Here is a 21,826-nt window from a genome sequence, read left to right as displayed (position 1 = left end):
CCATTAAAGAACAAATGGAAAGTCATCAAGTTGAGACTGTGTTGTGTTTAAAGAATATGTGGAGGGCAAACTGGATGGAGCATAGTGGGTGGAGATCAAGACCAGTCCAAGATGAGGTTATAGAGTAGGCAAGGGCAAAAGCAAAAAGGAGCCAAAGCAAAAGTAACACCCAGTTGTGGATATGACTGGTGATAGAAGTGAAGTGCAATGCTGTAAAGAGCAATACTGCATAGGAACCTGGAATGTTAGGTCCATGAATCAAGGCAATTTGGAAGTGGTCCAACAGGAGATGGCAAGAGTGAACATCGACATTTTAGGAATCAGTGAGCTAAAATGGACTGGAATGGGAGAATTTAACTCAGATGACCATTATATCTACAACTGTGGGCAAGAATCTCAGGAGAAATGAGGTAGCCATCATAATCAACAAAAGAGTCAAATGCAGTACTTGGATGCAATCTCAAAAATGACAGAATGATCTCTGTTCATTTCCAAGGCAAACCATTCAATATCACAGTAATCAAAGTCTATGCCCCAACCAGTAATGCTGAAGAAGCTGAAGTTGAATGGTTCTATGAAGACCTACAAGACCTTCTAGACCTAAAAACCAAAAAAGATGTCCTTTTCATTATAGGCGACTGGAGTGCAAAAGTAGGAAGTCAAGAAATACCTGGAGTAACAGGCAAATTTGGCCTTGGAGCATAGAATGAAGTAGGGCAAAGGCTAGTAGAGTTTTGCTAAGAGAATGCACTGGTCATAGCAAACACCCTCTTCCAACAACACAAGAGAAGACTCTACACATGGACATCACCATATGGTTAATACCAAAATCAGATTGATTATATGCTTTGCAACCAAAGATGGAGAAGCTCCACACAGTCAGCAAAAACAAGACTGGGAGCTGACTGTGGCTTAGATGATGAAATCCCTATTGCCAAATTCAGACTTAAATTGAAGAAAGTAGGGAAAACCACTAGATCTTTCAGGTATGACCTAAATCAAATCCCTTATGATTATACAGCAGAAGTGAGAAACAGATTTAAGGGACTAGATATGATAGACAGTGCCTGATGAACTATGGATGGAGGTTTGTGACATTGTACAGGAGGCAGGGATCAAGACAACCCCCAAGGAAAAGAAATGCAAAAAGGCAAAATGGCTGTCTGAGGAGGGCTTACAAATAGCTGTGAATAGAAGAGAAGCAAAAACAAAAGAGAAAAAGAAACTCTTTTTTTCATCCATTCAAATGCATCCATTTGAATGCAGAGTTCCAAAGAACAGCAGGAGAGATAAGAAAGCATTCCTCAGTGATCAGTGCAAAGAAATAGAGGAAAACAACAGAATGGGAAAGACTAGAGATCTCTTCAAGAAAATTAGAGATACCAAGGGGACATTTCATGCAAAGATGGGCTCAATAAAGGACAGAAATTGTATGGACCTAACAGAAGCAGAAGATATTAAGAAGAGGTGGCAAGACTACACAGAAGAACTGTACAAAAAATATCTTCACGACCCAGATAATTACAATGGTTTGATCACTCACGTAGAGCCAGACATCCTGGAATGTGAAGTCAAGTGGGCCTTAGGAAACATCACTACAAACAGAGCTAGTGGAGGTGATGGAATTCCAGTTGAGCTATTTCAAATCCTAAAAGATGATGCTGTGAAAGTGCTACACTCAATATGCCAGCAAATTTGGAAAACTCAGCAGTGGCCACAGGACTGGAAAAGGACAGTTTTCACTCCAATCCCAAAGAAAGGCAATGCCAAAGAATGCTCAAACTACCACACTATTACACTCATCTCACACGCTAAGTAATGCTCAAAATTCTCCACATCTGCCTTCAACAGTACATGAACCATGAACCTCCAGATGTTCAAGGTGGTTTTAGAAAAGGCAGAGGAACCAGAGATCAAATTGCCAACATCTGTTGGATCATTGAAAAAGCAACAGAGTTCCAGAAAAACATTTACTACTGCTTTATTGACTATGCCAAAGCCTTTGACTGTGTGGATCACAACGAACTATGGAAAATTCTGAAAGAGATGGGAATACCAGACCACCTGACTTGCCTCCTGAGAAATCTGTATGCAGGTCAAGATGCAGTTGTTAGAACTGGACATGGAACAACAGACTGGTTCCAAATAGGAAAAGGAGTATGTCAAGGCTATATATTGTCACCCTGCTTATTTAACTTATATGCAGAGTACATCGTGAGAAATCCTGGACTGGAAGAAGCACAAACTGGACTCAAGATTGCTGGGAGAAATATCAATAACCTCAGATATGCAGATGACACCACACTTATGGCAGAAAGTGATGAAGAACTAAAGAGCCTCTTGATGAAAGTGAAAGAGGAGAGTGAAAAAGTTGGCTTAAAGCTCAGCATTCAGAAAACAAAGATCATGGCATCTGGTCCCATCACCTCATGGGAAATAGATGGAGAGACAGTGGAAACAGTTACAGACTTTATTTTTTGGGGCTCCAAAATCACTGCAGATGGTTACTGCAGCCATGAAATTAAAAGATGCTTGCTCCTTGGAAGAAAAGTTATGACCAACCTAGACATGTTAAAAAGCAGAGATATTACTTTATCAACAAAGGTCCGTCTAGTCAAAGCTACGGTTTTTCCAATAGTCATGTATGGATGTGAGTCAGACTATAAAGAAAGCTGAGCACCAAAGAATTGATGCTTTTGAACTGTGGTGTTGGAGAAGACTCTTGAGAGTCCCTTGGACTGCATGAGATCCAACCAGTCCATCCTAAAGGAGATCAGTCCTGGGTGTTCATTGGAAGGACTGATGTTGAAGCTGAAACTCCAATACTTTGGCCACTTGATGCGAAGAGTTGACTCATTTGAAAAGACCCTGATGCTGGGAAAGATTGAGGGCAGGAGGAAAAGGGGACGACAGAGGATGAGATGGTTGGATGGCATCACTGACTCAATGGACATGAGTTTGAGTAAACTTCCACGAGTTGGTGATGGACAGGGAGGGCTGGTGTGCTGCAGTCCATGGGGTCACAATGAGTTGGACATGACTGAATGACTGAACTGAAGTGAACTGAAGGGCAAGATCTTGAAGGTCCATGGAGGCCAAGCAAAGTGGTTTGGATTTCATTCTAAGGTTTAAAACAAGGAGTAATACAACTTAATTTAAAGCATAAAATGGTTCAGGTTGCTATTTAGGAAATGCATTGTGCAGGGTAAGAGTAGAAACAAAATCAATTGGAATATTAGAGTAGTGATCAAGAACTGAGAATAGGCTGAGATGAGAATAGGCTGAATTTGCTGATATTAGAAGAGAGAGAGAGAAGTGGATACAGTTGCAGTCTCTATAGTGTTAAGTATGGTACCTTGATCGTAGTAGACACTCAATATATATTGATAAATATATGTCCAAGTATTTCAAGATAGTTCTACTTTCTTAATATCTATCTCATCTTCAAATTTTTCCTTCTTTGATTCACATATTATGACCTATTATACTCCTGTCTGGCATTTGGGGAGTCAAGAAAATAAAAAGAGGACTTTACTTTCAGGAAAATAGCATACATCCCAGTGGAAAGTCAGTTAACAAAGAATTAAAATAATGGAAGATCATATAGTTAATTATGGAAAGAAAGAAATTACTTGGAATGACATTTGTTCAAAATTCAAAATTCTATGATAGGATGAAAGTGGACTGCTACTGCTAAGTCACTTCAGCCGTGTCCGACTCTGCGCGACCCCATCCCTGGGATTCTCCAGGCAAGAACACTGGAGTGGGTTGCCATTTCCTTTTCCAATGCATAAAAGTGAAAAGTGAAAGTGAAGTTGCTCAGTCATGTCCGACTCTTCGCGACCCCATGGACTACAGCCTACCAGGCTCCTCCGTCCATGGGATTTTCCAGGCAAGAGTACTGGAGGAAGGGGTATTTAAATACAAAGATCACATTTTTAAAAAGAGAGCCTCTGTCAGCATCAGCTGGAATAGTGTGTGCTCATAGAGAATGTGGGAAATGTTGGTTTTCATTAAAATTAAAGACATTTCCAGTTCTAACTAACTTTTGATTTTTCTGGAAATGTAAAATCTTCATTTTGCCATATTGATATGTGAATTTTCTCATAAGTAGCTGGCATTACTTATATTATAAATCTAAGATTGCTGAATGGGTCCTGCCTTGTTTCTAAATTAGGAATCTGAGAAAAGCCAGGCAATTCCATACGTTCTCATGTGCACATTCCCATATACTTCCCAGGACATTTAAATTTTTATCCATAAAGATTCATCTTGCATTATGAATTCAATTGAAATTGTTTCAACCCAAAGCAAAATCCAGATGAAAATGGGATCAATTTTTGCCACTTTTCAGCTAAAATGCTAAGTGGCCCCCGAATTGTGTGAAACTTGGCCCCAGTCAGTGTGAAAACTGGCTGAAATCTGTATGAAAGGCAGTCTGGGTTCGTCAAAGTAGTTCATGAACTTTGGCCATACTTGCAAGGAAGCTGGTCCAAGTCTTAGCTTGCAATGCAACATGAAACCAGGTGAATTTCACATGGTTTCGGGTTTCACCCTGAAAATTTGGCCTCGCTTTATAATCAATCATCACGTTTTGGAACGATGAAAGCCAACACACCTTTTTGAAAATGACTGTGTGCACACTGATGACAGCTAAGCTGTGAACCACCCTCTCAGGTCCTTTGCCAAAAGAAGATTTCTTAGAATAGAAACAATTTCTCTCCTACCTGGACAGGGCAAGTTGAGTGATTTTGATATTGCATGTAGAAAGAAATGATACTCAGTGCATGGGGACATGCCACGAGAAATAACTGCCACATACAGAGCAAGTGGTTACATTGTAATCATTGAAGGTTATGAGAATTTTATTCCATTCACATCCATGCCACTCATGATGTTTAATCCTTGACCGTTAAGAGGAACTTTCAACCGGACATCAGACAGAAAAACTGCCATGAGAAACAGAATGCTCTGAAGCATAGTCATTATTTCTACATGAAGAAATGGCAGAAGAATAGAAAGGAGAGTAAATCATACCATAATTTTCATCTAGGTTACTAAACAGGAGGAGTAAGACTACAAACTTTTCAAGTTTTCATTGACTGCATCTTTCATGATGCTGCAATGTAAGTGAATTCCATAATTAATGTCACAGAGTGAATTTTACAAAAAAACCTACACAGTGCCTGTTTTCAACCTGAAAGTTTTAAAAGTTCTTTTCCTCTGTAAAAAATGACTCTCTTCAACCAAATACTCACGTTTGTGCATAGTGACATGAGAAAATTGAGAGGTATGTCTGCATAGAGCCACTACATCATTGGAACAGTATGTCTGAACATTTGGGTAATAAGGCGCAGATGTGAGGCAGAGGACTTGGCACTACCAAGGTAACAACAAAGCATTCACCACTGTGTTCTGATGGGTTAAAAAGCCACATTTGAGAAGAATAAAAGAATGCCCCTCCTCCCTGGAATGCTAAATGATATTATACCTTTTATCTGTTTAAAATTCTATAAAGAATAAGAAATTCAAATAACTATTTTTCAAACTTATGAACAAAATATATAAAATGCATTAATATTTTCATCTATAATACATCATATTTATGCAATGGCACATAAAGTTTAACTGCAAAAAAAGCAAACTCAATAGGAATCCACATGGCCTCTATGTTACAAAACAATGCATACTAATCTGAAGGACCCAATAGCCAATGGAACGGTGGTTGTTGTTGACTTTTAGTTGTGATTCTGGCCCTTAATCAGAAGGGATCATTATTGTAGAGTGTCCTATTTACAGGTATCAAGTTAAGATAATGCAACAAGATATAAACATTAGTTATAATTAAGGCTATTTCAGTTATAAGTAATATGGTATTTTTGTTAGCCATTACTAAACCACATGACACAACATAGTTTTGGATCCAGGACTACTTTAATTCAATGAATTTGGAACTAAGAGCTAATTTTCTGCCCAGGAAAGGAAGAGAACAACTTACCCGAGGTCCCTGATCGCCCTGTTCTCCCTGTAGAGTAGGAAAATGAGAAGATAGATAGTTTTTAGAATAAAGTCTGTAGATGATGCTAGTTAAAAAGATCTAAATGTAACATAGTATAAGTCAGGCCAGTATGGATTTCCACTAAATTTGTTCCTGCTATATATTTTCTTACCTTATCACCTTTTAGACCAGGAGGGCCCTGAAAAAAGGGAAAAACAAAGAGAAAAAAAATTTTAAATAAATTTTAAAATATAGCTTGAATAGATCACCTAGGGTTAGTCACAAGATTCATGCAAAGGACACAGATTTGTACCTGCCAATGAGGTCTCTCAAGGAATTTTAGGTTCTAAAACTATAATTATAATATGATTAGAATGCAAAAATGGTATTATATATATAAACAGGAAAGCATACATGCCCTAAGTATATAAAATGCTGAATAAATTTTCACAGGGTAAACATATCTAATGCACATAGAATGTAGCTAAAGAAACCCCAAAGCTCCGTTGAGATGTTCCCTTGTTACTTCTCACCACCAATAGTAATCACTATTCTGACCTTTGATAGAACAGTTTGCCTGCTTTTGTACTCTATATAAGTGTATTCATATAAATGGAATCATCCATTCAGTGTTTTAGCCTCTTTTGCTTAGCATGTGTGAAATTCATGCAAAATTTTGTGTGTAGTTGTAGATCATCCTCACTACTTTATAATATCACTCTGTGTGAATAAACCATTTTTTATTTATTTCTCCTACTATTGATATCCATTTGTTTCCAGAAGTTTTTAGGTCTTGGTTATTACAAATATGCTGCTATAAACATCCTAGTGTATGCCTTCTGCTGAAAAACTGTATGCATTTCTATTGGGTGTATATCTAGAAGTGGAATTTTTACATTACAGAGAATACATATGTTCAGGTTATTAGTTAGTAGATACTGTTAAATAGTTTTTCAATATGGCTCTAACAATTATACTTCCATCAGCAATATATGAGAATTTTCAGTTCCCCTATATCATCACCATACTTGTTATTTTTCATCTTTTTCATTTTAGACATTCTGGTGGGAGGTGTAGTAGTTTCACATAGTGTTTTAATTTTTGTATTTATCCAGTGATTAAGTTAACTCTTTTTAATAAATGTATTGGCCATTTAGTATCTTTCTATCTTCTTCCATACAGTATTTGTTCATATCAATTTCTATTGAGTTGTCCTATTACTTGCTAGAGTTCATCATATATTATACATTGGATAGATTAGATAGATAAGAGCTCTTTACATATCTGAATATGAGTCTTTTGTCAGAAAAGAATATATTTATTACAAATATATATTCTCCCATACTGCATATTGAGTTTACATTCTCTTAAAGGTGTTTTTGATGAATAGAAGTTCTTAAACTCAATTTAACATTTTTTCTGTTTACAGTTATCTCTTTTAGTGTTTCACTTAAGAAATTTTTGCCTCTTCCAAGGTCATTTATATGATGTGAGGTCAAAGTCAAGATGCTTTTCTCCCCCATACTGCTATCAAATTAACCAAAAAACATTCACTGAAAATGCCTCCTTTCCCCATCAAAGTACAGTGTTATCTTTGTCATAAATCAGATGATGGGTGGGTCTTCTGGGGATTTTTATTTTGTTGGACAGTTGTCTATTCTTCAGCCACACTGAGATTTTTTTTTACCTTTGAACAAAAATACTAGCAGGAAACATGAATTCTAGAGGCATCGATTTTTTTTTTTCCTAGCTCTCAAAGTTTGTAAGAGCTAAAGATGCAGAGAGCCGATCATTGGAAAAGACCCTGATGCTGGGAAAGATTTAGGACAGGAGGAGAAGGGGACGACAAAGGATTAGACGGTTGGATAGCATCACCGACTCAATGGACATGAAGTCTGAGCAAGCTTTAGGAGACAGTGGAGGCCAGGGAAGCCTGGTGTGCTGCAGTCCATGGGGTCGCAAAGCATCGAACAGGACTGAGCGACTGAACAAAAACAACAAAGATGAAGTCATGTCTCAGGACTCAGCCTACCAGAGGAGGTGGAGCATTTCAGCTACCTTCAATCTCTTACCGTCCTCTTTAGCGGGGCTGGGAGACAAACACAAGTGAAGACGGGGGTAAAGCCAAAGTCCTAGCAAAGTGTCCCTCCCAAGGTCCCAAGGAGACCGCTGTCTCATTTCAGGTGGGAATGTAAGAATGCTCTACCTACCAAAAGATATACTGCTAAACATGAGTTACAGAGGAGCTGTGGTGTTGGAGAAGACTCTTGAGAGTCCCTTGGACTGCAAGGAGATCCAACCAGTCCATCCTAAAGGAGATCAGTCCTGGGTGTTCATTGGAAGGACTGATGCTGAAGCTGAAACTCCAATACTTTGGCCACCTGATGCGAAGAGCTGACTCATTGGAAAAGACCCTGGTGCTGGGAAAGATTGAGGGCAGGAAGAGAAGGTGACGACAGAGGATGAGATGGTTGGATGGCATTACAGACTCAATGGACATGGATTTGGGTGGACTCCGGGAGTTGGTGATGGACAGGGAGGCCTGGTGTGCTGCGGTTCATGGGGTCGCCAAGAGTCGGACACAACTGAGCGACTGAACTGAACTGAACTGTGCCAAATTCCCACTCTGCAGCACTTCTGGTAACAGCTGTAAGGTTAGCATGACATTAACAAGAACATCATGTCTTCTATTTTGTACATTTTGCCATCAACAAAGGACTTCCACATGTTAATACATTTACTCTTCTCCCAATCTAATGAGGAAAGTATCATGATATCCCTGTTACAGATTCCAGAAATAAAACTTGAAGATTATCATGGTTAGGTCTCTTGTAAGTGAGGTGGCCAGGACTGTAAGCTAGTCTTGTGTGACTTTAAAAGCAGTGGATTAGGGTGCTAAGTGTTGGGATGCAGCTCTAGAACTTGATTGTCAGAAAACCTAATGGGTGCCTGCTTTCACTAGATGCTCTCTTGAATGCCTCCCAATTGCCTTTCATAGTGTCAAGGACAGCAGCCTCAAGATCTCAAGTTCAAAATGTGGAAAAGAGGAATTTTAGAGCATCTGGGAGAGTGAGATGGGCTAAGATAATGGAAGCAAGCTAGACAAACCCTTTTCTTTCTTATGCCCTGATAATTTTGCCATTAAAATGGGAACCTAAGAAAACTGTTTCTTAACATTTTTCTTAATATTTTCAGTGAATCAGGTAGCATGTAATGAGAACAGTTTGTCTGGTATCTTTTAAAATTAAGTTTAAGAAATGTATTGGTCATTCTTGACACACACAGAATGCTCACTAATGCTCTAAAAGTAGGATTTTGTTTTTGGTGGAGCAGAAGAAACCCAAAGAAAAGAATGAGAGGATACCTAGCATCAAGTTTTAGAATTACAATGGAATTTCTGGTCTTGATTTGATTAAGTAGCATGTTGTTTAACTAATTGATTTTTATATACATTCAGTGAATGCCTAAAAAGAGTTTGGCGATGTTCTAAACACTGGTGGAGGAGATGGTGGGACACGCTGATTTAGAAAAGCTAAACAGACTCTTCTGGAAAAGCTAAATAGCCTATTGCCAAAGTCAAACACTTCTCTATATACTGGTATTAAGAAAAACGACCCCTAAAACAGCCAGCTACTGTAAGGTCACTTATAATCACTGCGAACTCGTCTCAGTCTCTCCCTCCCACTGCCACCAAAAGATTCTCTTTAAAATTTAGTTTTCTTCCACATGCAAGATTTCAGAGGTCAAGCCTCTCATTGTTTCTGCCCCCCAAATTCACTTTGTTAGCTGATATGGCAGGTCTGAGGTCAAAGCTTTTATGAAATTATTTTACAGTGGGCAACAGAGATGACTCTTTTCCCCAAAGTCCAATTACTAATGCCAAAGCCACATGTGTCCACTAGAGTCCTTTAGACAACTTGCTGTGAGCAGGGATGCTTAATTCATGAACACATGAAAATTTGCATTCACAATTGAGCAATAAATACTGCTGCTTCAAAAGGGAGTGTTTCTGAGCAGACAGAATGGCGTCCTGGCACCTGCCAGCTCAAGACAGAGCTGAAGCAGAGGTCAGCCTCCATCCACAGCTGCGGTGGCTGCTCTGGACACTCCAGACCCCATTTGTGCTCCTGGGATTAACGCAGGTGTTTTCTTCTGCTCTGAATGAAATCCCACCCTTCTTTCTAAACTGGATCCTTTACACTGCAAATATGAGTTAAATATGCAGAAAAACATGAGCTACCTTAGCAACATAGGTAGTATTTCAAAATTTGGAAGCCATGATCCTTTTAAATTAAAACATTAGAATTGAAAGAATGGTTACTCTAATTATTAACTTTTAAAATTAAAGCTGGGTCATGATTTAAGTTTTGTGTTTTGTTTTGTTTTTTGTCTTTAGAGTAAAACAAAACAAAATCCTCTGGTGTAAACTAAAGGATAGGCAGCGATACAAATTAATGAATTATTTGAATCAGAGTATTTTATAATGGCTTTTTGCTGCTCCCACCTACACTGAGCGAACAATCTAATATTTAGTGGATGAATATGTTGTCCAGGTATCAGTATCAATGGCTGGTGGTAACTACTTGAAGGTAAAAGCTTGTTGCTAAAACAAGGTTGAGGTCAATGGGAAGGAAATATGGTAAAATTACTCATCACAAATAGGTGAATAGAGTCACAGCTTTATATGAGGCTTTTTTTAGGATTCCTGTCCTGATCTTGTCTAGTATGTTGAAGTCAGATTTTTAATAATGTTTACTTTAATAAATAAATAAAATATTTGAAATAATCTTTATAAGTAGTTTTATGTAATTAGCTCTAATTACATAAATTTGAAGGAGTTAACAAAATCTTTATTATTAGTGTTGTTAACTAATAGCTGGTACATTTCTTTTAGAGCATTGTTAGTGTTCTTAACTTACCACCAAATATTTATAAATTTCAGTGGCAAACTTCAAATTAGTTCCTATTCAAATGACTTCAAATACAGAACTTAGAGCCACAAACCTATTTGTAACAAGACTTTAATGTGGGCCTATAATAATTTTAGTCTCTTAAATTCTATTTCTATCCAAACAACTAAGATTTCAGCTCTTCTATCACAGTCTATTATCTACTTCAATTAAATGATAAAACCAAACTAAAAGCACAAGAATAAGAGGCACAATAAATGAAATTCAGGAAAATATGAATTTCAATCTAAATAAAAGTAATCCAAATATATCTGGAAAAGACAGACATATTCACAGGGGTTGAATGGCCTAATAAAGGCTTTTCACTCACAAGAACTGTAAATTTTGTCTACTTTGAACTGACAATAGCTAAAGAGGGGATGATTTTTATGAGACGGCAGTCATGAAAAAAATAAATAAATAAATTCTGCTAGAGGTATAAAAATGGAAAAGGAGCAAACCCTGGAAATTCTTGGCAGCCAGAACTGCTGAAATAAGAATGATGGAATAAGAATCACAGAAAAGTGTAAATCATTTGTATTTTTGATATAAAACAATCCTTTTTCTGATGAATCTTTGCATTACTGTAGAATTGGGAGGACAAACAATTTCATTTTCTAAGCATTTATGGCCAACTGTAGTGGCTCAGATGGTAAAGAATCTGCCCGCAATGCAGGAGACCTGGGTTCAATCCCTGGGTTGGGAAGATCCCCTGGAGGAGGACATGACTACCCATTCCAGCATTCTTGCTTGGAGAATTCCATGGACAAAGGAGCCTAACGGGGCTACAGCAGGGGGTCATAAAGAGTCCGACTTGGCTGAGTGACTAACACTTTCACCTTTCATTTTCACTTTTTCATCAGTCAGGCAATGTGCTCTGAGTCTAGACTTGTAAATATAATTATAACTAGTGAAATAGATGCTGTGTTGTCAGAGTACAGAAAGGAATGAAGGTAGGAGAGCTGGAATTTAAAAGATGATATTGGAACTGGCTCTGGAAAGTTGGTTGGGATAAGGGAGCCTGGGGGGTGGGGTGGGGGGAGTGGGGCTGTTCAGGCAGAAGGGATGAACATGCAGCTGTGTGACAGGCTATCTGACCATCAGAGAAAGACGAGGAGTTCAGAGTGGTAAGTACATATGTGGTGTGGGGAGTAGAGATAGGGAATAGCAGGAAAGAGATTTGGGAAAACTGGTTAACAATACCCAGGTCCCTGGGTTGATTCGGTCATCAATTTAACAAGAGAATGGCAAGATCAAGTGTGCTTCATGGAACTTTGATGAGAGCATGGAATGTTTTTCTTCTTAGGAAGTTGTTGCCTTGGTCCAAGAGAGACATGGCAAAGATCTGAATTAAAATCATGACAATGAGGACACAGGGTAAGTTCTAGATTTAGGAGACATTTCTGAGGTAGAATTAACAAGCCCAGTTAACTCTTTGGACTTGGGGGCCACTGACAGATCATCATGGTTGAAGAAGTCCTACTCATTTGAAGTTTGAAATTTAGCGCATTTGAAGAAAAGCACTGACCTAAGCTGGTTTAGGGCTTCCCTGGTGGCTCAGATGGTAAAAAATTTGCCTGCAACGTGGGAGACCTAGGTTCGATCCTTGGATTGGGAAGATCCCCTGGAGAACGAAAGGCTACCCACTCCAGTATTCTTGCCTGGAGAATTCCAAAGACAGAGAAGCCTGGTGGGCTACAGTCCAAGCGGTTGTAAAGAGCTGGACATGACTGAGCAGCTAAAACTTTCACTTTTCAAGCTGGTTCAACCCTGATAAACACAGGAGCTCCAGAGTCAAGTGAACTATATAAAGTGTAAAATCTGGTTTTAGGGATGTATTTCAAATCCAAAGAGAGTGTTGGCAGATTTGGCTGACCTAATCAAAAAGAGCTGAGAGAGAGAGAGTCCTCTACCATACCACTGGGTAAAAAGAACATAGACGATATATGGTAGTCATACTGTGCTGCCACCATACCAAAACCATCCTTCTTCTAGGTTAACTTAAAAAGTATATTTCCCGTAAACTGAACATGGAATTACTATATTTTAAAAGCCATCATTTCTGTAGTCTTTTAAGGATAAAGAAGACAGAGTCGGCTGCACGGCCATTCTCTACAAGCACAACACAACCTCAGTGGTTTGGTTGATGTCTGTGTGCTCAGGCACCCTTGAAAACATTTCTTTATCAATATCTACAGTCTCTCAGGGATGAAGGAAACATGAAGTATCTGGTGTTCTCTTGTTCAAGTAGGAAGGAAGCCTCATTTCTATTCATTGCAAGATTTCCATCTTCTCCCTGACTATATCATTCACTTGGTCCATTGTACCAATGAGATAAGATACTCAAATCCATATAGGCATGAACAAACTGAATTTGGGACCATGGTTCTCAGCATGCATCTGAAACTATACAAAATCATACTGCAAATATCATTAACAATGATAAAATCTACCATTTACTTGAAAAATAGGGACCCTAGCTATTTGCATGTGGATAAATCTACCTTGCTTATGAATAAAGTACACTTCACATAGGTTTACCTCTAACTAAAATGTGAACATGAGTTCTTCCAAGGATATACCTCAACCTTGAACTAATATGTATATATCATCTGCTTTACCACCATAATATATTTTTAGGAATATTTCTTTAGCAAATCACCAATTTTTTTTTGTTGTTGTTTCACAGAATTCCAACTTTGCAAATAACTTCAGCTAATAATGTGCAAATATAAACCTTTTTGTGGAAAACCTGATGTGAAAATGTATGAGCTCCTATGTAAAAGTATAGATCAGTGTATGGTTGTATGTGTGCTTATGTATAATTTCTTTTTAAATGTTTCAGAAAAAAGTAAAAAAGAAAAAGAAAATAAGTATAATTTGGGGGAATTATTTTTAAATAAAATACATAAAATAAATTATCTTTGTGATTAAAAGCTCAAGGTTTAGAGTCAAACAGATCCAGACTCAAATCCTGGTTGTCATCACCTGTGTGAACTTGCAGATTAAATACTCTCTTTGAGCCTCAGTTTCTTCATCTGAAAAATGGGGTAAGCAATGCTTACTGTTTGCTTAAATAAAACATTGTCCATGAAGGAACTTGTAGAATGCCTGATCTACTAATGGTAATAATTATGATTCACACACTCAACATTTAAAACATTTTAACCATTCTAAACATAAAAGTAAATTTCTTTTTCAGATACTTGACCTGAGGATGAAGAAAGTAAACATATTGATTTCCTAAAACCAATAAGCAATGCAGTGAGAAATGTATTAGGTAGAAGGTTGAAAACATTTGAAGAATATGCAGGTTTAATATAGTTTACTTCAATGTTCAGGAATTATCACCAAATGCAAAACAAAACACTTAATTGTCATTTTAACCACATTACTTTAATGACTAAATAAGATCAAACTTTAGGCCCTAGAACTACCTAGTCATCCTAGTATACAGTAGGTGCTCAATCAACTCTTGTGAATTGAACACACAGAAAGATAAGAATGCCTCAAAACTCTCTGTGTTCAAAGAAACAACATACAAAAGAATTATCCAAGAAGCAGATTCAATGTTTCTGCAGAAGAACTGTGTTTATTATAGTGTCGAACTCTGCTAAGCCGGGGAAGGGAGTTATAGCTATAAACAGATTTATAGCTTCAGACTTTACACCTTTCATTTTGCATTGAAGATTAAAAGAGATGAAGCAGAAAAATGGGATCAGTATATACAGAAATTTAAAATACCAAAACCAGCTCCCCTTATTAAGAAACTAATCTTTAACAGCTCTTATTTTCTGGGCCTTTTCTGTAGTAAGATCGTAACTGTAAGTTCTTTTGTGATGTCAGCTTGAGCCTTGAATTAGGGACTATATGTACCCATGATCAGTTTTAAATCATGAGTAGCTGCCATAAGGAAACAATTAGTGAGGTCTAGCACTAAAAGAAAATTTAGAAAAACCAAACATTAAAAAAAGGACTCTCAAAAGCAAGGTTGATGTAGCTCAATGGAGTTAAGGGTTTATAAAACAGCAGGAACCAGGGAAGCTCACTCTGGCTTTCTTTCCTAACACAATACAAATTAAATACAGTCAAATTACTGCTCCTGCCAATCAAAACCAAGAGGTCCCTTCTTTCTAGAATCATCCCTTACATCCAAATATTCTAAGAGATTGTCAAAACTTTTTTTGTTTAACTTAGCTTTTTTTTTTTTAACTCATTTTTAAGAGGTCAAATAAGATGAACTCCATGGTGAAAGACTTGGAATCCTAAACATTCCTTTTGTCGAAAGAAAGTGTCAACTTGCTCTCTAAATGCCCACAGTAGCCCCTGTGATTTTACAGCTAAAGGTGTAAACTACCTACAATACTCTCAGTGTCCTCAATATAACTAAAATGTACTCAGAAGTAGATCCAGCTTTAAACCTTGGGTTTAATTTACAATCATCTATTTTTGCATGGTTCCTAATATACTGTCTCCAAATCATTTTGCCGAGGCTATTTAAGAAATACTGGTTTGAAGGTCACTTTGATTCTTGGCTTCACTTGTAGTATCTCATAGAGCAATATCGATTTTGTGAAGGGCACCTAAACAGAACCCAGGGATGGGAGTATCATGTTCCCTTTGAGTCTAAGGAGATTCAGAGATGGGATGGAAAAAAGAACTGTCAGATGAGGCTGGGAGAGCCTGAATGTGGTTCCTCTATGATTCCTGAGCTTCCTATATAAATCAGAAGCCCAATCTCCCTCATTCTCAGCTGATGACTAAATAGAGCAAAAACATTTAATGGAAACTTCTGCAACCACCATGCTCTCCGTCTCCATATTTCCCTGTATCTTCACCTCCTCTCTCCTGGGTGTGAGGGTAATACTGTATTTATTCCCTCTGCCCTCATGCTGCTCTTCACTGTTGCTCTCACTTGTCTTGTCAACCATTACCATTAATTTCCAAAATATACAAACAGTTCATACAACTCAACAACAAAAAAGCAAACAACCCAATTGAAAAATGGGTATAAGTCCTAAAGAGGCATTTCCCCAAAGAATAAATACAAATTGCCAATAGGCACATGAAAAGATGCTCAACGTCACTAATTATTGGAGAAATGCAAATCAAAACTACAGTAAGGTACCACCTCACACTGGTCAAAATGGCCATCATTAAAAACTACAAATAACAAGTGCCAGAGAGGATGTGGAGAAAAGGGAACCTTCCTATACTGTCGGTGTGAATCTAACTTGGTGCAGTCACTATGGAGAACAGTATGGAGGTTCCTCAGAAAACTAGAAACAGAATTACCATATGATCCAGCAATCCCACTACTGAGCATATACTTGGACAAAATCATAATTGAAAAAGATACATGCACTCCTATCTTCATTGCAGCACTATTCACAATCGCCAAGGCCTGGGAACAACCAAGATGTTCATCAACAGAGGAATGGATAAAGAAGATGTTACATATATACAATGGAATACTACTCAGCTATAAAAAAGAACAAATTAATGCCATTTGCAGCCAAATGAATGCAACCAGAGATTGTCATACTGAGTGAAGTAAGTCAGAAAGACAAATACCACATTATATCACTTATATGTAGAATATAAAATATGACCCAAGTGAACTTATCTATGAAACAAACAATCACAGATACAAAGCACAGGTTGGTGGCTTCAAAGGGGGGAGGACTGAGGGATAAGTGGGAGGCTGGGGTTAGAGATGCAAGCTATTACACACAGAACGGACAAACAACAAGGTCCTACTGTACAGCCCAGAGAACTATGTCAGTATCCTATGAAAAACCATAATGGAGAAGAATATTTAAAAACAATTGTGTGTGTGTATACATATGTGTATATGTATAACTGAATCACTTTACTGTATAGCTGAAATTAATACAACATTGTAACTCAACTATACTTCAATAAAAAATAAAAATAAAAAAATAAAATGTAAAAACCCATTACAGTTCCCTTGGATTCTTCTCCTTGGTCTTCAAACACATTTCTGCCCCCCTCTCCTAAAGTCAAAGCGAAGAAAAGTTGCCTTTGCCCTCTATTTCACCATTCTACGGTCCTAACTTCATACCATCTCCATCAAACTTCCCTAAATAATAGACTGGTCATAGAAAGAAAGGAAATTGAATTTGAGGGAAGAGAAAGGAGGTCGCAGAGTAGAAGTCATATTTTTACCTTCTGGCCTTGGGAAAAATAAAGTAACATGAGTTGAAATACATATTGGCCTTGAGGGCATTTCTTTCCATCAGAAAGAAGAAAGCTGAGCTATGGGAAGGGAAACTGCTGAGCCAGTCATCAGAGGCCTGGAAATGAGTTACCCTGGGCTAAACCAAAACTAAATAAACCAGAGCTTTGAGAAGGAGGGTTGACAAAGCTCATAAATGTCAAGATTGCCCACATTTGTATCTAAACCTTTTGTCTTTTCATTTTACTTCCTTCATCAGCTATCAAATATACTGTTTGGCTTTAAGTATTACCTGACTTATGTCCTAAATTCTTTTCCAAGCTGCAATCCTGCATTCGCAACTGCTCACCAGATGTCTAAGCCAAGATATGCCATCATCAGCTCAACATTCCCAAACCAAACTTCTCAGTTTCCACTGCAAGCCAGTCATGACTTCTGACTTACCTGTTTTTGTTGAACACATTGCTACTCTGCAAGCCTAAAAACTCAAGTGTTATGTCTGATTCAGTAAATGGACTCTATTGACAAGTTCTATATTCATTCTCCCCCAAATCCTTTGAGTCTAGCTTTCCATTTCCTTGTTCCATGAAAACAAGAATTTAGTCTGTAAGCATCTTTATACTTCCTTTATTCTACTTCACCCTACATTCTTTTGTCAGGCTCTGTTTTCTAAGGCACATTTCTGAACATATCATTTCTCAGCTCAAAAAACATCCAGGGCTCATTTGCAATCCACAATGAAAAAGTTGTTACAGGCAATGAGCCTCCAAGGATGCAAAAGCTATTAGGTGACAGGTTGTGGAAAGCAGGCCAATACCACTGGCCTGTCAATCAACCAAACATTTTATGCCTCTTGACATGATGAAGTAAGAAGTATATTATGCCTTTATAAGAGGTTCTTCCTGAAAATCAAACCAGAACCTAATCAACCCTCTAAATAGAACTTACAGAAGATATTTAAAAGAAATACAGAAGGTAAGAGAATAAGTTAAATAGCACCATAAGAAAGTCAGATCAATCCAGAATGTGGGGCATTCTATGTATAGGACAAACGTCCTGGAAAAATTGATGACGTGAACAAATAAAATGAGAAGGAAGGCGACTGTAGAATAAAAGAGATTGAAGAGCTATAGCAATTAAATTCCAAGTGTGGGTTTTGGATCTTCATTCAAACCATCTATAAAGGGATGTTTTTGAGACAACTGAGGTAGTTTGAATATGAACTGGGTATGATGACATTTAAATAATTATTATGTTTATTAGAGTCAATAATGAAATGATGGTTATGTTACAGAAAGGTTATCAATTAGAGATTAATATTTCAGCATTTATACATGTAGTGATATGATATCCAGGTTTTAGTTTTAAATACACCATCAGAAAACAAAAAATAAATGAGAGGGAGAGATTCATGAAACAAGATTAGCCTTGGATAATTCTTTTTTTAAATTTCTTTTTTTATTGAAGGATAATTGCTTTACAGATTTTTTTTTGTTTCCTGTCAAACCTCAACATTAATCACCAAAGGTATACATATATCCCCTCCCTCTTGAACCTCCCTCCCACTTCCCTCCCCATCCCACCCCTCTAGGTTGATACAGAGCCTCTGTTTGAGTTTCCTGAGCCACACAGCAAATTCCCATTGGCTGTCTATTTTACACATGGTAATGTGAGTTTCCATGTTACTCTTTCCATACATCTCACCCTCCCCTCCCCTCTCCCCATGTCCATAAGTCTATTCTCTATGTCTGTTTCTCCATTGCTGCCTGTAAATAAATTCTTCAGTACCATTTTTCTAAATTCTGCACATATGTGTTAGAATATGATGTTTATGTTTCTCTTTCTGACTCACTTCACTCTGTATAATAGGTTCTAGGTTCATCCACCTCATCAGAACTGACTCAAATGTGTTCCTTTTATGGCTGAGTAATATTCCATTGTGTATATGTACCACAACTTCTTTATCCATTCATCTGTCGATGAACATCTAGGTTGCTTCCATGTTCTAGCTATTGTAAATAGTGCTGCAATGAACAATGGGATACATGTGTCTTTTTCAGTTTTGGTTTCCTCAGGGTATATGCCTAGGAGTGGGATTGCTAGGTCATATAGTGGTTTTATTCCTAGTTTTTTTTTAAGGAATCTCCATACTGTCTTCCATAGTGGCTGTATCAATTTACACTTCCACCAACAGTGCAAGAGTGTTTGCTTTTCTCCACACCCTCTCCAGCATTTACTGTTTGTAAACTTTTTGATGATGGCCATTCTGACTGGTTTGAGGTGATACCTCACTGTAGTTTTGATTTGCATTTCTCTAATAACTAGTGATGTTGAGCATCTTCTCATGTGTTTGTTAGCCATCTGTATGTCTTCTTTAGAGAAATATCTGTTTAAGTCTTTTCCCCACTTTTTGATTGGGTTGTTTGTTTTTCTGGCACTGAGTTGTATGAGCTGCTTGTATATTTTGGAAATTAATCCTTTGTCAGTTGTTTCATTTGCTATTGTTTTCTCCCATTCTGAAGGTTTTCTTTTCACCTTGCTTATAGTTTCCTTTGCTGTGCAAAAGCTTTTAAGTTTAATCAGGTCCCACTTGTTTACTTTTGTTTTTATTTCTGTTACTCTAGGAAGTGTGTCATAGATGATCTTGCTTTGATTTCTGTCAACGAGTGTTCTGCTTATGTTTTCCTCTAAGAGTTTTACAGTTTCTGGTCTGTTTAGGTCTTTAATCCATTTTGAGTGTATCTTTGTGTGTGGTGTTAGGAAGTCTTCTAATTTCATTCTTTTACATGTAGCTGTTCAGTTTTCCCAGCACCATTTATTGAAGAGACTGTCTTTGCCCCATTGAATACTCTTGCCTCCTTTGTCAAAAATAAGGTACCCATAGGCACATGGGTTTATTCTGGGCTATCTTGTTCCTTGGTCTATATTTCTGTTTTTGTGCCAGGACCATACTGTCCTGATGATTATAGCTTTGTAGTATAGTCTGAAGTCAGGAAGGTTGATTCCTCCAGCTCCATTCTTCTTTCTCAGGATTGTTTTGGCTATTTGGGGTCTTTTGTGTTTCATATGAATTGTGAAATTTTTGTTCTAGTTCTGTGAAAAATGCCATTGGTAATTTGATAGGGGTCACATTGAATCTGTAGATTGCATTTGGTAGTACAGTCATTTTCACAATATTGATTCTTCCTACCCAGGAACATAGAATATCTCTCCATCTGTTTATGTCATCTTTGATTTTTTTCATTAGTGTCTTATAATTTTCTGTGTACAGTTCTTTTGTCTCTTTAGGTAATTTTATTCCTATTTAATTTTTTTTTGTTGCAATGGTGAATGGGATTGGTTCCTTAATTTCTCTTTCTGATTATTCTTTGTTAATATATAGAAATGCAAGTGATTTCTGTGTATTGATTTTGTATTTGGCAATTTTGCTAAGTTCACTGATTAGCTCTAGTAATTTTCTGATACTATCTTTAGAGTTTTCTATGTACAGTATCATGTCATCTGCAAACAGTGAGAGCTTTACTTTTTCTTTTCTGATCTGGATTCCTTTTATTTCTCTTTCTTTTCTGATTGCTTTAGCTAGGGCTTCCAGGACTATGTTGAATAATAGTGGTGAAAGTGGACACCCTTGTCTTGTTCCTGATCTTAGGGGCAATGTTTTCAGGTTTTCAGTATTGAGAATAATGTTTGCTGTAGGCTTATCTCATATGGCCTTTACTATATTGAGGTAGGTTCTTTCTATGTTCATTTTTTGAAGAGTTTTAATCATAAATGGGTGCTGAATTTTGTCAAAGACTTTTTCTGCATCTATTGAGATTATCGTGATTTTTATCTTTCAATTTGTTAATATGGTATATCACATTGATTTATTTGCATATATTGAAGAATTCTTGCATTCCTGGAATAAACCCAACTTGATCATGGTGTATGAGCTTTTTGACATATTGCTGAATTCTGTTTGCTAAATTTTTTCTGAGGATTTTTGCATCTATGTTCATCAGTGATATTGGTCTGTAGTTTTCTTTTTGTGTGTTGTCTTTGTCTGGTTTTGGTATCAGGTGGCCTTGTAGAGTGAGTTTGGAAGTGTTTCTTCCTCTGCAATTTTTTGAAAGAGTTTTAGAAGGATAGGCATTAGCTCTTCTCTAAATGGTTGACAGAATTCTCCCATGAAGCTATCTGGTCCTGGGCCTTTTTTTTTTTTTTGGTGGTGGGAGATTTTTTTACCCCAGCTTCAATTTCAGTGCTTGTAATTGGGTTGTTCATAATTTCTATTTCTTCCTGGTTCAGTATTGGAAGATTGAACTTTTCTAAGAATCTGTCCATTTCTTTCTTTATCCATTTTATTGCCATATAGTTGTTCATAATAGTTTCTTATAATCCTTTCTATTTCAGCATTGTCTGTTGTAGCCTCTCCTTTTTCATTTCTAATTTTGTTCATCTGATTCTTCTCTCTCTTTTTCTTGATGATTTTGGCTAAAGGTTTGTCAATTTTGTTTATCTTCTCAAAGAACCAGCTTTTAGTCTTATTAATCTTTAGAATTGTTTCTTTCATTTCTTTTTCATTTATTTCTGCTTGGATCTTTATGATTTCTTTCCTTCTACGAATTTTAGGGTTTTTGTTGTTGTTGTTCTTTTTCCAGTTGTTTTAGGTATAAAGTTAGGCTGTCTATTCTATGTTTT

The 21,826-nt window shown here is 37.2% G+C and overlaps 1 protein-coding gene across 23 annotated transcripts in view; it reads right to left on the bottom strand.

Moving 5' to 3' along the window:
• Nucleotides 1-21,826, bottom strand: part of COL25A1 (collagen type XXV alpha 1 chain) — a 501,341-nt gene that overhangs the window by 167,215 nt on the left and 312,300 nt on the right. For all 23 annotated transcript variants that reach the window (XM_043871317.1, XM_043871320.1, XM_043871305.1 and 20 more), the window contains exons 6-7: nt 6,171-6,197; nt 5,999-6,025 (exon numbers count right to left, since the gene is read on the bottom strand). In XM_043871317.1, the coding sequence (XP_043727252.1) occupies nt 5,999-6,025; nt 6,171-6,197 (54 nt within the window). The remainder of the gene's footprint in view (nt 1-5,998; nt 6,026-6,170; nt 6,198-21,826) is intronic.

The sequence above is a fragment of the Cervus elaphus genome, chromosome 17 (assembly GCF_910594005.1).
Source record: "Cervus elaphus chromosome 17, mCerEla1.1, whole genome shotgun sequence".
NCBI lineage: Eukaryota > Metazoa > Chordata > Mammalia > Artiodactyla > Cervidae > Cervus > Cervus elaphus.
Note: the sequence above shows the minus strand (reverse complement) of the source record. Positions and strands in the feature narration are given on the sequence as shown.